The 14,272-nt window shown below is 33.0% G+C and overlaps 1 protein-coding gene across 4 annotated transcripts in view; it reads right to left on the bottom strand.

Annotated features, from left to right (window-relative positions):
* Positions 1–14,272, bottom strand: part of UGGT2 (UDP-glucose glycoprotein glucosyltransferase 2) — a 206,599-nt gene that overhangs the window by 175,475 nt on the left and 16,852 nt on the right. For all 4 annotated transcript variants that reach the window (XR_012922423.1, XM_012769727.2, XM_012769731.3 and 1 more), the window contains 2 exons: positions 7,847–7,977; positions 7,263–7,375 (listed from right to left, as the gene is read on the bottom strand). Coding sequence is in view for 3 of the 4 variants with exons in the window: in XM_012769727.2 (XP_012625181.1) it covers positions 7,263–7,375; positions 7,847–7,977 (244 nt within the window). In the remaining variant the exon portion in view is untranslated. The remainder of the gene's footprint in view (positions 1–7,262; positions 7,376–7,846; positions 7,978–14,272) is intronic.

Genomic DNA, 14,272 nt, shown 5'->3' with positions numbered 1-14,272 from the left:
CATTATGTCTATTATTATAATTATTTGTATGTGAAGAAAATTTTATAGCTATAAATAGATATTTCCTTTGTAGTTTTTAATTCTTCCACAGTTGCTATAATATTAACCAATGCATAGTAAGGATTAAAATTCTCAAAATCAAAATTTAAAATAAAATTGACTATTTTTATCAAGAAGTAAATTAAAACATAATATTCCATTGCTTATTTGAGCTAATAGAAAGTAATAAAAACTTTTGGTGACAACCACTGAGTTATATCATGCTATACAGAAACATTCCTTTAATATTCATGATAAACTTAGTTAGAGACAGACTTTCTACAACAAATTATGGTAATTAAGGTAACTAATTACGTACTCAGTTTTTCTGATATGGCTGAAAATTTGTACATGTGCAGATTATATCTTTAAAAGAAAAGCCTAAAGGATCCACACATTTCACCTCTCACAAAAATCAACTCACGCTGGTAACAGACTTGAACCTGAGGTATGAAACTATTAGAATTCTACAGGAAAACATTGGAAAGACTCTTCTAGACATCAGCTTAGGCAAAGAATCTATGAAGACCCCAAAGGCAATCACAGCATCAACAAAAATAAATAAATGGGACCTGATCAAACTAAAAAGCTTCTGGACAGCCAAAGAAACAGTCACGAGAGCAAACAGACAACCTACAGAATAGGAGAAAATTTTCACATGCTACACATCTGATAAGGGGCTGATAACTAGAATCTATTTAGAACTCAAGAAAATCAGCAAGAAAATATCAAACAACCCTACCAAAAAGTGGGCAAAGGACATGAACAGAAACTTTTCAAAAGAAGACAGAATAATGGCCAATAAACATATGAAAAAATGCTCAACATCTCTAATCATCAAGGAAATGAAAATCAAAACTGCAATGTGATATCACTTATCTCCAGTAAGAATGGCCTTTATCAAAAAGTCCTAAAACAAATAGGAACACTCCTACACTACTGGTGGGACTGCAAACTAGCGCAACCTCTGTAGAAAGCAATATGAAGATACCTTAAAGCAACACAAGTAGAACTACCATTTGATCCAGCAATCCCATTACTGGGCATCTACACAAAAGAACAAATGACACTCTACAAAAAAGACACCTGCACCTGAATGTTTATAGCAGCACAATTCACAATTACAAAGTTGTGGAAACAACCCAAGTGCCCATCAATTCAGGAGTGGATTAATAAAATGTGGTATATGTATACCGTGGAGTACTTAGCTTTAAGAAACAATGGTGATATAGCACCTCTTGTATTTTCCTGGATAGAGCTGGAACCCATTCTACTAAGTGAAGTATCCCAAGAATGGAAAAACAAGCACCACATGTACTCACCAGCAAACTGGTATTGACTGATCAACACCTAAGTGGACATATAGGAATAATATTTATTGGATGTAGGGCAGGTGGGAGGGAGGAGGAGGGGATGGGTATATACATACATGAGTGAGATGTGTACCATCTAGGGGATGGACACGCTTGAAGCTCTGACTCAAGGGGGGAGGGGGGAAAGGAAATATACGTAACCTTAACATTTGTAACCCCATAATATGCTGAAATTTAAAAAAATCCACAAGAAATTCGTACAAAAAAAGAGAAGCTTAAATTTCTATAAATATTTTGTTTAATATTATAGGTTAAGCCTTGCTAATGTAAATAAATTAACTTTTATGTGAAAATAGCTATATTAATATTACTGAGTTAACTTTAAATCAAAATCAATCAAGTGTTCAATAGATCTTACTAACAGATCTTACTAAAATTTCAGAGATTTCCACTAATTACTTGGCTTAAAGTTTGAAATCAATATCAATACTCAATATAGAGTACTGTGTTTATTTCTAGTTTGTAAAATGTATTATTCAAGCATCCTTACATTATAGCATTTTACAGTTTGGCCCTTATAGTATGTACACACATCTTTTTTATTTCAATAAACTTTTTACTGAAGTATGAAAGTTTTACACTTTCATCCACTTTCATTTAATTATTGGTATTTAACACAAGATGTGATTTTAAGAATGTTACTCTCATATTTGGATATTTGAAGCATAAAACAAATAGAATTTTAATAACCATAAATAGGATTCCACTACACTATTAATCTCTTCTGCAACAGATGGAGAGACATGAATGTGTAAAGCAACAGAAATTGAATTTGTTGTTATTCTTCATAGAATGCTATTAATAAATGCTAAAAAAATTAAAATTGGATGAAACTATTAAAATCATTGTCATAAATTTTAACTGAAACCTTAAAACTCAAATGGCACACATATATCAGTTGGATTATCATTTTTAAAAACTGATTTTATTAAATAAGTATTATTATAAAAATACCTTTAGTTATATAGGGTTTTATACATTTTAATATTAGTCTGAGAGAGTTTTCCTTCAAAGAATTTACAATCATTGAAAATTGGAAAGGCTGCTAATGAAACCATACTAGCAGATAAATCCTGAGGTTGAATATAAAAGGAAAAATTAGAAGAGGTGTAATAGACTTTCCAGAGACAAAGGCAAGGGCTCTCTATCATTGTTTATGAGTCTGTGATAAATAGAACCTTCCTTCCTCATATTCACAGACACATACCTTTCAAAGTTTGCTTTTATGATTAAAGAACTGTTTAGATATATCATAGGCAGAAAAATCACGCCAATATAAGATGACTACATAAAAGGAAAAATAATATTTAAAAATTGAGATTACATTTTAAAATGTCATTTTCATTTATTGACTTGACTAAAGATTAAAAAGGGAAATAATACAAATTAGCATTGGTTAAAATTTCAGCAATGGAGTATAAAACTTCAGCTTTCTGAAGAATAATTTTGAAGTATAGTACTATTAATAATTTTAAATGTATACATGTACTTACCTAGTGATTCTCATTCCATAAATTTATCTAAGAAAACATTCAAGATAACTGAACAAAAATATTTACAAGGAAATACAACTAGATATTATTTATCATGGAAGAAAACTAAACTACCTATATATCCATCACAAAGAGTAGAATAATTAAATGTACTAGCTCATTTCATTAAAGTATCATTCACTCACCAATATTTTTGAGAATCTACTATGGGTCAGGTGGAAATACAATGAACAATATCTATGGGTCCTACTCCACAATGACAAAGCATGCCCATATTTTTATTTATTTACATGTAATGATACCTAACTTAATGAGGGATAGTTCTAAGATATCTTTTCTACCATCTGTTCTAGTACAAACCCATGTTGGTTAAAAAAAATATATCTGTATATGAATATATTCATTAAAAAAGAAGAAAAGAGAATATACCAAACTGTTAACAGAATTATGGGTCATTTTCCCTTTCTAGTTTGTATTTTTCAAAAGTATCCGAATTCTTTCATAATGACCATATAGGATTTCTTTTAATTTAAACATATAGTTTTTCATTTTAGACAAAAGTTTAAAGCCACAAAAGAGAGAGTCATGCTGATGTGAAGTGGCATTTAGACACAAAGACAAAAAGGCAGAGAAAAAGAAACAAATAATTTATAAAATTAGAAAACAATTAACAATATGAGAGGAATAAAGGCTCACATGTCAACATTGACCTAAAACATAAATGGGTTAAATGCTGCACTTAAAAAATATAGATTGGCAGAATGGATAAAAAACACATGAAAAACTATATGCTGCTTAAAGAAACTCACCTTACTCATAAAGATACACATAGACTGAAAAAAGATATCCCACACAAACGGAAACCAAAGGTAAGCAGAAATAGCTACACTCTATACTTACATCAGATAAAACATACTTTAGACAAAGGAGGTCATTACACATGATAAAGGGGTCAATTCAGCAAGAAAATATAACAATTCTAAATACATATGTATCCAACATTGGAGCACCCAGATTGACAAAACAATTACTAGACCTAAAAAAAAAGAGATAGACAGTAACGTAATCACAGTGGGGAACTTCAACACCCCACTCACGGCACTAGACATATGGAGACAGAAAATCAACCAAAAAAAGTTGGATTTCAATTAGACTTTAGCCCAAATAGACTTAGCAGCAGCAATTTACAGGACATTCTACCCAACAATTAATAGAATATACATTCTTTTCAACAGCACATGGAAGGTTCTCCAAGACAGATCACATGTTAGGCCACAAAATAAGCCTCTACAACTTTTTAAAAATCAAAACCATATTAAGTATCTTCTCAGACCATAGCAGAATAATGCTAGAAACCAATATGAACAGGAACTTCAGAAACTATGCAAATACAAGGATACTGAACATACTTCTGAATGAACACTGGGTCAATGAAGAAATAAAAATGGACATTAAAATATTTTTTTAAATGTATGAAAATGAAAACGCAGATACCAAACCCTGTGAGATACAGCAAAAGCAATACTCAGATATAAGTTTAACACAAAATCATGGAATCTGTTAGAGAATAATCCAGACCCACACCTGGTTGAAACCTGGATTTAATCTACAACATTCTCAAAAACTGGTTGTATGGCCTTTGCTTTAAATCTCTGTCACATAAAAATGTTTACTCTTTAACACATAGTTCACTCCATCTTTAGATTACACTGTTAGAAAGTTACTGCTTCTATACTGAAACCAAAATCAGTCTTTTTTCTAATCTTGTACTTACTGGCTCTTGTTTTTATCTCTACAGCAAAGCAGGCCAAACAAAACAAAGTAAAGCAAAAACCAACCAAATTCTAATAAACAGTTGAAAAAATATTGCTGTTTTTGTTTTTTGTATCTACTAATAAACTTGATAGTATCTGCTTTTACACACATGTGGGGCATAAATATCAATTTTTTTTGTAAATGTAGCTAGAAGGCAATATTGCTTACCAACACTGGGAGTTTTCTATAAAGCTTATACGATGAATTACTCTTCTCGCATTTTTATATGAAATATGTATGTGTACATACATGATTTTTAGCAATATTTGCTTATTTTCAGAAATGCTAATTTCAGTATATTTGTTATTATTTTTATGTGTTAACTGCATATGTTCCCCTGCTTTTAGTTTGATTTTAAGAAGAATTAATTTGACTATACTATTTGAAACTTTCAGATGACAATGTAATTTCTGCGGTCACTGTCTGGATTATTGCTGATTTTGATAAACCATCAGGGAGAAAACTGCTTTTTAATGCATTAAAGCACATGGTGAGTGGATAGTCTTACTATAAAAATTTTTGTTACAATTTCAAGAAAGCAATATGAAGAACATGCATTAAATCTTTATTTCCTTTCATGTTAACATTTTAGTTAATTTGATTAAAACATGGTACTACTCAGATTCAGTCTCCAATGTAAAACAGATAACATTGCCTAGAAAGAAAAAAACCTACCTATATTCTATGACTTGTGACCTATATATTCTCTCGTACCCCTTGTGATCAGACATATATGCATGTCTAACATTGATTATGAGTAGGCTATTAAAATAAAGTGAATAATTCTAGAGCCTACCACTACCTCAGTGACCCCAAATCTACTATTTACCAACAATAGCTAGTAATAGCAATTTTTTGTCACCTAAATTAGGCAACACTTTCTCTCCCTGATTGTTTAAGAAAAACTAAGGAAATTTACCTTACTGAAGAAAATTTTAAGCCTCAAGTCAACCTTAATTGTCTTGTTATTAGGTAATTACAAACCAGTATACTTCAGGAAGATATATTTCTGTATTTGTTTAAAAGTACTCTTTTATAACCTTCTGTATTCCTAAGGAAACATATAAGTCTGTCTAGATAAAAAAACACTTAAACCAAAATATTTTTTTTTTTTTTTGCGACAGAGTCTCACTTTGTTGTCCAGGCTAGAGTGAGTGCCGTGGCGTCAGCCTAGCTCACAGCAACCTCAAACTCCTGGGCTTGAGTGATCCTTCTGCCTCAGCCTCCCGAGTAGCTGGGACTACAGGCATGCGCCACCATGCCCGGCTAATTTTTTATATATATATATCAGTTGGCCAATTAATTTCTTTCTATTTATAGTAGAGACGGGGTCTCACTCTTGCTCAGGCTGGTTTTGAATAAACCAAAATATTTTATGAAATTTTTTTATATTAGCTAAGTGTAAATGTTGCTGTATAGCAAATTACCTTGTAAGTTACTGGCTTAAAACATTGAACATTTATTTTTCACCAGTTTCTGAGGTTCAACAATTCAGGAGCAATTTAGCTCAGTGGTTCTGGCTTGGATTCTTTCATGAGGATGTAGTCAAGATTTTTGTTATAGCTACAGTCATCTGAAGGCTTGATTGAAGCTGGAGAATGATGTCTAAGATGGCTTGCTACCTGCCTATCAGCAGGAGTTCTCAGTTTTTCACTGGCTTTGAGCAAGGCATTCCATTGCAACATAGACCCCTTTTTGGTATTGCTGAAGTATCCTCACAATTTGCCAGCTGGCTTTCTTCAGAATGAGTGCTACTGATTTGTGTGCATTGATTTTGTAACTCAAGACTTTGCTGAATTTATCAATCAATTCTAGGAGTCTTTTGGTGAGATTTTCTAGATATAAGATCATATCATCAGCAAAAAGTGATAGTTTGACCTCCTCTTTCCTGATTTGAATACACTTTATTTCTTTCTCTTGCCTGATTGCTCTGGGTCAGACTTCCAGTACTATGTTGAACAGAAGTGATAACATTGAACACCCTTATCATGTTTCAGTTCTTAGGGGGAATGCTTTCAACTTTTCCCCATTCAGCATGATGTTACTTGTGGGTTTGTCATATATATCTTTTATAACTTTGAAGTATGTTTCTTCTATGCCTAGATTGTTGAGGGTTTTTATCATGAAGGGGGTGCTGGATTTTATCAGATGCTTTTTCTGCATCTATTGAGATGGTTGGTAGTCTGTTTCTGCTTCTGTTTATGTGGTGAATCACATTTATTGATTTGCAGGTATATGTTGTTTATATTTAAAGAGATACAGTCCAAATAAATCTGCAATTTTGCATGCTTATTTCATAAAACAATGTACATTTGTATAAAACGTATTTTATATATTTTAAGGTATTTTGGTATAACATATTCTAAATCAAAATCTAATCAAGACAAAATATTCTCAGATACATTATATTTTTCAATACACATCACATTCTTGCATATACAACCTTAGAATATTAACATTTTTTATTATAAGAAATTTCTGCTATTTCAACTCTTCTCTCTTTATAAACCACTTCTATCATTATAGGCTATTTTTAATTTACCTTGAAGTAGCCTTCTTCAGCAGCTTTTTAATCTCATTAATTTTACAGGTGTGCTTCTTATGGATAACTACAAATGCATTACAACCATCTGGTGGTGGCTCATCAGCTGCAATCTAAGATTTCAAAGATTATATTTAGAACTACAGTAGTTGATAATTACAATATGATTACAAAAACTCACACATTCCTTTGATTAAAATAACTCATCAACTACTATTAAGTTATTGCTCTAATTAAAGTAAAAAAATCTATATGTGGGTAAAATCTAAGAAATATTTTAATAAAATAAACTTTATCCTAGGAAATACATGCTCCAAAGTTATTGAAAAAATTCTATTAAAATTTTCATTATAGTTCATTTCAATGGTGGTTTCTCCTCATAATTTCAAAAATAACTATAAAAATTATAATATATTCAATTATATTACAATCAATAACAATGATAATATAATCTATGACATGATATACAACCAAGTATTAAAAATTTTTAGATCATTTTGAACCAAAGATGTTCACATTAAATAGTTCTATGTACATTACTATCATACCTCTTTCTCAAATATAGTTTGGGTATTTTTACGTACCTGCTGAAACATATGAATAGCTGGAGAGTATGCCCTTAGAGAGAGAGCAAACTTTAAGAGGTTGATGTGTAAATTGTCTAAAAACTGTCCAGCCTTCTTCAGGATTAAGTTGTAATAAGAATAATCTGATTCTATAAAAATAAATCAAAAGAAAACGACATTAGTATTTTATATCCAACACACTGGCACACTCCTTACTGCAAAGCCAACTTAATCAATGTCATATAATCATATCTTAAGTTTGGTTATAGACAGTGTTAGAGAAAAATGGAAAAATCAAGATCTTTGCTCTATTATTAACTTCATTTTGGATCTTCCAGTGATGTCCAAGCAATCAACATGAGACAGGTGAAATAATCTGTCAATTAAAATCTACTTGGGAATGACAACCTTTTAGACCAATTCACTCCAAGGTTGTGGGGTTATAATACAAGGATAGGATATAGGCTCTGTCTATATTTTAAAAGGAGATTAATAACACAAAAAGTTGAATAATATGATTGTTAATAAATTATAAAGTACAAGTGAGAATTCTACTCAGTTTTAGTGTAGATGGCCAAGTGTAATTTGTATGTCCAGAATACTGTAAGACTGTGGTCCCCAGCTCCACCCTCAACCCCCACCCGCCCACACAGCAGCATGTGGCTAGGGAGTGAAGCCCCACCTGCACCCACAGCCCCTTCACGTGGCTTGCATCACCACTCAAGTCCTGCTCCTCATCAAAGCAGCAGCAGATCCTCATAGGAGTGCAAAGCCCACTGCAAACTGTGCACAGGAAGGATCCTGGTTGTGGGCTCCCCAGGAGAATCTAATGCCTGATGATCTGAGGTAGAGCCAAGGCACTGTTATGCCTCCCAACCCCCATCCATGGAAAAACTGTCTTCCACAAAACCAGAAACAAGTTCCTGGTGTCAAAAATGTCCGGGACCTCTGCTTTAGAAGACAGAATTTGAACCAGACCTTCAAGAGTAAATGTCATCCTGTCTGGAACTGCAACAAACTAACCGAAGCTGCTTGTTGGTTCCCTTCTCTAAACCCATTTGCAAAGATCCCAGACATAAAGGAGAGAGATGGATCCTAGAATTTAATTAAAAACTCTCCAACATCCCTGGGGAGACAGATCACTTGAATGGGAGAGGGCAGAAAAGTATTACAGCTCAGAACTGAAGGAAGCATGGTGGCACTAATGGGGATAAGCAGGGAAAGAACTTTCTGTGCCCTTTTCTCTGTATTTCCCTGGGTGTAATTATCTACACTGTAGCCATTGTGTCAGAAAACTGTAACATCATTCCAGGGTCAACCAGAGGACGTAAAGTAACAACAGGACAGCTCTAGTGTCCATTTGGTATAGGCAGCCATAAATTGGCCCCTGGACATTCTCTAGTAATTTCTTCACCTCTACATCTTGGCACTGGGTTACCAACTGATAGAAACTTTTCACACAAAAGAGCAGAGTTGGGGTAGATGCAGAGTAGTTTCCTATGGATCAGGGTTTCCTGATGTGAAAAGAGATGACAAAAGTCGAGTGGCTGAAACAAGACTGTAACAAGATAAACACTTACTGAGAAAAGCAAAAAATATATTTTGACTGGAAGGAGACATTTTGGGAGTGGTATGGGAAACTGGATTGTTTGCTAATTGCAACAATGTTTATGACTTGCTCCAAAAGTGTTGGGCCCTTGACTTTCAGTTCCTCTCTTTACTACAACCTATTAAGGGTGCAGGTGTTATCTGGCCCTCCACATTGTCCCATGGGAACTGGAGCTCAGAGAACCAGTGCAAATACGTGGAGACTGTGGTTCTGTTTTTGATGTATGTAAGTAATAAAGTATTTTATCTCTGATCCAGGGGCCTCAAGTCTACTGTTAGCATCCATGAAACTAATGTGTTAGCTTTGCAAGTTAGGGGAAAATCTCAGATCTTTCACAGTACTTGATAGATTTGACAACAGAAATAGAATGCTGACAGATACATGAATTTCTGGAAAACAAAAGACCCGATTCCCATGGTCCAATTAACACAAATGGAGTGAAGTCCTTGGGAATGGATAACAATATTGACAAAACTCTATGGTAAATCAGGCAATGAGTAGTAGTCTTCCATTTTTTTTTTTTACCTGTTAATTAAGAGAAAATGAAAAGAGTTACAGGCCAAGACCAAGAAAATAAGTTCAAAAACATCTGTCCAAACAATGTCTTGCTAGCATCTTATAAAAATGTCTAGCTAGCAACTTATAACTAAATTCCTCCTACTGTCCCTCATGCCAATTTTGCATCCTTTCAAAGATGACAGTGAGAAGTCTCAGAGTTTACTGCAATAGAAGGGAGCCATGGCCCACTCAGATTTCCCTTGATCTGTTATAAAGTCTGTCAGCTCTAATCCAAGAGTATTGTGAGGGCTGATCCCCGAAACTGTGCAAGCTAAGTTTTAAGCTTGCAAATACGGTAAAAATCTCAGCCCCTTCACAATTCTTGACAAAAAGCTCAGAAATGAAATGACCAAAACAAGAGAGGGATATGAAAACAGCTCTAGAAAAAAGCAAAAAAGAGCAAGAAAGGAATAAATACTAGAAAATGTAGAACACAAGGGTAAATAGATACCATGGAAAAGAGAGTAGGACAAATACATACCATACAGAGGAAAAGTGAGGAAAATGAAACAGAAATAAAAAGAAGAAAAGGAGAAAAACAAGAGCAAATGAAAGACACACAAGTGAGGCAAAAGAGATCTACAATATATATACTTCTAGCCGCTAAGGCAGAAAATCGAGAGAATAGAATACAATTATAGAAAACCATAATCCAAGAAAACTCTCCATAATTAAAAAGAGCAATGAATCTACATACCTACGAAAAAGACACACTTAATAGAATGGTCAGTATGATAACATTTTTCTAGTATAACTGCAGGACTCTAAAGTTAAAAATCAAAACTATGGAATTCACACAGAAATAATTATGTATGTGAAGAACTCAAGGGCCATTATTTTAAGAGTTATTTATGAGGTATCAACTGGACATCAAACTTTATATAACCAAGAAATCATTGGAGAAACTGCAGCCCAAAGTCTAAGAGTGAGCTCTATACCATCCCTAGATTAATTATCAAACTGTAATTAAAAATTAGTTGTATAATTGTTTAAATCTGTCCTTCCCATTAGGCTATAAACTATGAAGGCAGGGATCTTTTCTAGCTTTACATTTACACTGCTAGAATACGAAACAAGTATTCAATAAATTTCTTGAATTAATATTTAATAAATATTATGCATGAATAGGTTTTTGCATTCTATGCAGTTATCTTCCTAATGCAGTAATTTTAAATAGTTGACATGAGAATAGGCATGCTTTAACTCCTACTTCTATAAACAAGCTATAGGTGATTTCTCAGAACTTGGGAGTTATGAATTTTCCTTCAAGAATCAAAAAATAATGCAAATAAGATTAATCTTCAATAGTAAAGGCTAAGAAATAATGTATCAGAAATGTTATCTTTAGAAATATAAAGACATAATAGCTATAAGGCAAAAAAAAATTAATTAATAACATAAAAATAACAAAAAATATAATAACATAACTAAAATATGACTACATCAGTCAAAAGGGGACTGGTCACCCATGGAAACAGAGAAGACAATCAACATAAAAAAATTTGAGTAGTATTAGACAAAAGATAACAAATTTTACCAAGGTCACTGTCAAGGTTGTCCCTTAGGTAGTGATAGATGTAGGTTTCAGGAGTTTATAGAAAGTAAACTTCTGTAATTTATGTATAACTAGCAAAATCATCTCTATTATGATATAGAGATGATCTATATCATCTATATCTATATCATCTGATCTATATCATTGTATCCATGATACAATGGGCTATTTTAGTTGATGTTTCTAAATAAATACATGCTCTCCAACTAACCTGCTGATAATTATTTTGTTTTTTTAAAATCTTTATCTTCAACCTCACCTTTTACTCAATTTTTGTATACTGGCACCTAATATACATAAATCACTCTCATATTTAAAAAAATGCAGGTTAATTGGTGAGCATGCCAGATACTGATTCATCTTATTCCCTTCATAGTCAAATGTCTTAAAAGACTTAGCAATACTTATCTCTACTTCCTCAACCTCTACTTACAACATAACTTACTGCAGTCTTTTTTTTTTTTTTTTTTTAATAATATCCATACTTTATTCTGATCCTTTTTCTGTTTGAGGATTCCATCCAGATGACAGCATTACATTTAGTTACATTATCTCCTTAGGTCCTCTTAGCTTAGACAATAGTTGCTCCTGTTTTCCTTATTTTTGATGACTTGACAGTTTCAAGGAATACTAGTTGGGTATTTTGTAGAATGGGATTCTTGATTGAGATTTGTCTGATATTTTTCTTATGTTTATATTAGGGTTATGGGAGGAAGACCACATAGGTAAAGGACCATTCTCATCACATCGTGTCAAAGATTCATGAAATTAGCATGAATTACTGTATCACTATTAAAGTTAATAATGATCAACTGGCTGAGGCTGAGGTAGTGTTTTTCAGGTTTTTCCACTGTAATGTTCCCCTTTTGTCCCTTTCCATGCTGTGCCCTTTGGAAGGAAATCATCATGCACAGCCCACATCGAAGGAGTTGGACGTTATGTTTCACCCCCTTGTGGGGAAAGTACATAAATTATATGAATTCTTCTGCATGGGAGATTTGTTTCTTATTTATTATTCATTCATGTCAGTATGATTTCAGATACTTATTTTATACTTGGGTTATAACACAATATTTATTTATCTTCTTGCTCCAATTTTTTTAGCTTTGGTTATTTGGAGCTCTCTATGTTCCTCTGACATAACCCCAGCTGTGTGTGTGTGTGTGTGTGTCTGTGTGCATGTGTGTTGTGTGTGTGAGTTCGTTCTAACTTTCTGGCACTATAAGATGTTCTAGGCTCATCTTGGATGCTTCCTTTTCCAGCCCTAGAATTAGCCATACTGAAGTCTTGATTGCTACACCAGTGAAATGGCTCTCACCAATGCCATTAATAATTTTTCTTTTGTTAGAAGTAGCAGTTGCTACTTGGGCATGGTGGCTCTAGTAAGGGTCAAGTCATCGAAAAATATCTTTTTACAGCAGAAGAGTTTGCTTTCAAATTAAAAAGCATGTATTGCAAACATTACATAATAATGATAAAATTATAGAAAAAGTGGACACAGACTGACCCACAGCATTCACACCACCAGAATTTTGCCTGCAATAAAACAGCGAATTTTTGTAACTTTGGGGCTGCAGGAAACAGAAAATTGCAAAAAATTGCAAAAAAGCAAAAGAAAATTGTAAAAAAATAAAACAACAAAATAACATTCCCCTTACCTTGTCCCTGCTAATCAACACTCAAAACCAAATCTGTACAAAGCTAGGAACACAGAAAAGGGCCAGAGATGTTTTTTTAACTATCATGAAAATCATATATATAAATCTAGCCTATTTTTACCTCAATTACCAAAACTAAACTTACTAGGACAAATAAAAAGACAAACAATAATTTCCTAATGATTTGAAAGTAAAGATTACTAAGTGGTCAAAGTTCCTCCACACCTTCTATGTCTGCCAAGTTTTCTACCTTCCCTACCACCTGGCTAAATCCTAGCATTCAAACTCAACTCCAGCACTGACCACCGGAAATTCTGTCCTGCTTTCTCTGAGGTACTGATTTGGTGCCTTTGTTATGTGTTTTCATTTTATGCATACCCCTATTAAAGCTCTTATCATCTAATATATACTTTACTGTTTCTGTCTCCTTCATTATATTATGAAGTCCTGAGAACACTTATTCATCTTTGTATTCCCAGCATCTAAAGCAGTGCCTAGCATCTCTTATGAATAAAAAATGATTATTAAATAATGAAGCTTTTCAGGAAAAGTTCTGAAATGGAAAATGACTTCTTTTTGGAAATATTTCAGTTTAAAATGTCATTAAAGGCATGTCGAATCCCTTTATTTTTAAAAATTTATCTTGTGAAATCATAAAACTGCTAAACTTCAAAGCCACCTGAGCCAAACAGGCTCCAGTAAATGAACACTTAAAACATCTGAAACTATTTTTTATCTTACATTTACACTCAGGAATAAAATCATAAACTATTTAATCACCCACAGTAAAAAGATTTCTCTACATCTAAACGGCTAATGATTTCACTCATAAGAAATTCTATGTTTATGTCATCTACTCTACTCTCTGTAGAGATAGAAAATAATCTTTCCGTTGAATAATTAACCCTTTAGCCTCTGCTGCTAAAACCTAACTTTAATATCTTTAATCTATTGACCTTCCTTACAAAACACGTTAATAAACACTTGTCAGTTCTGAGGAAAATAAATGTATGTGTGTATACATACAGATATATACTCTCATATACATATAAAAACAGGGATTA

Source organism: Microcebus murinus, chromosome 13, assembly GCF_040939455.1.
Source record: "Microcebus murinus isolate Inina chromosome 13, M.murinus_Inina_mat1.0, whole genome shotgun sequence".
Lineage (NCBI taxonomy): Eukaryota > Metazoa > Chordata > Mammalia > Primates > Cheirogaleidae > Microcebus > Microcebus murinus.
This window is presented reverse-complemented; position numbering and strand designations above follow the sequence as displayed.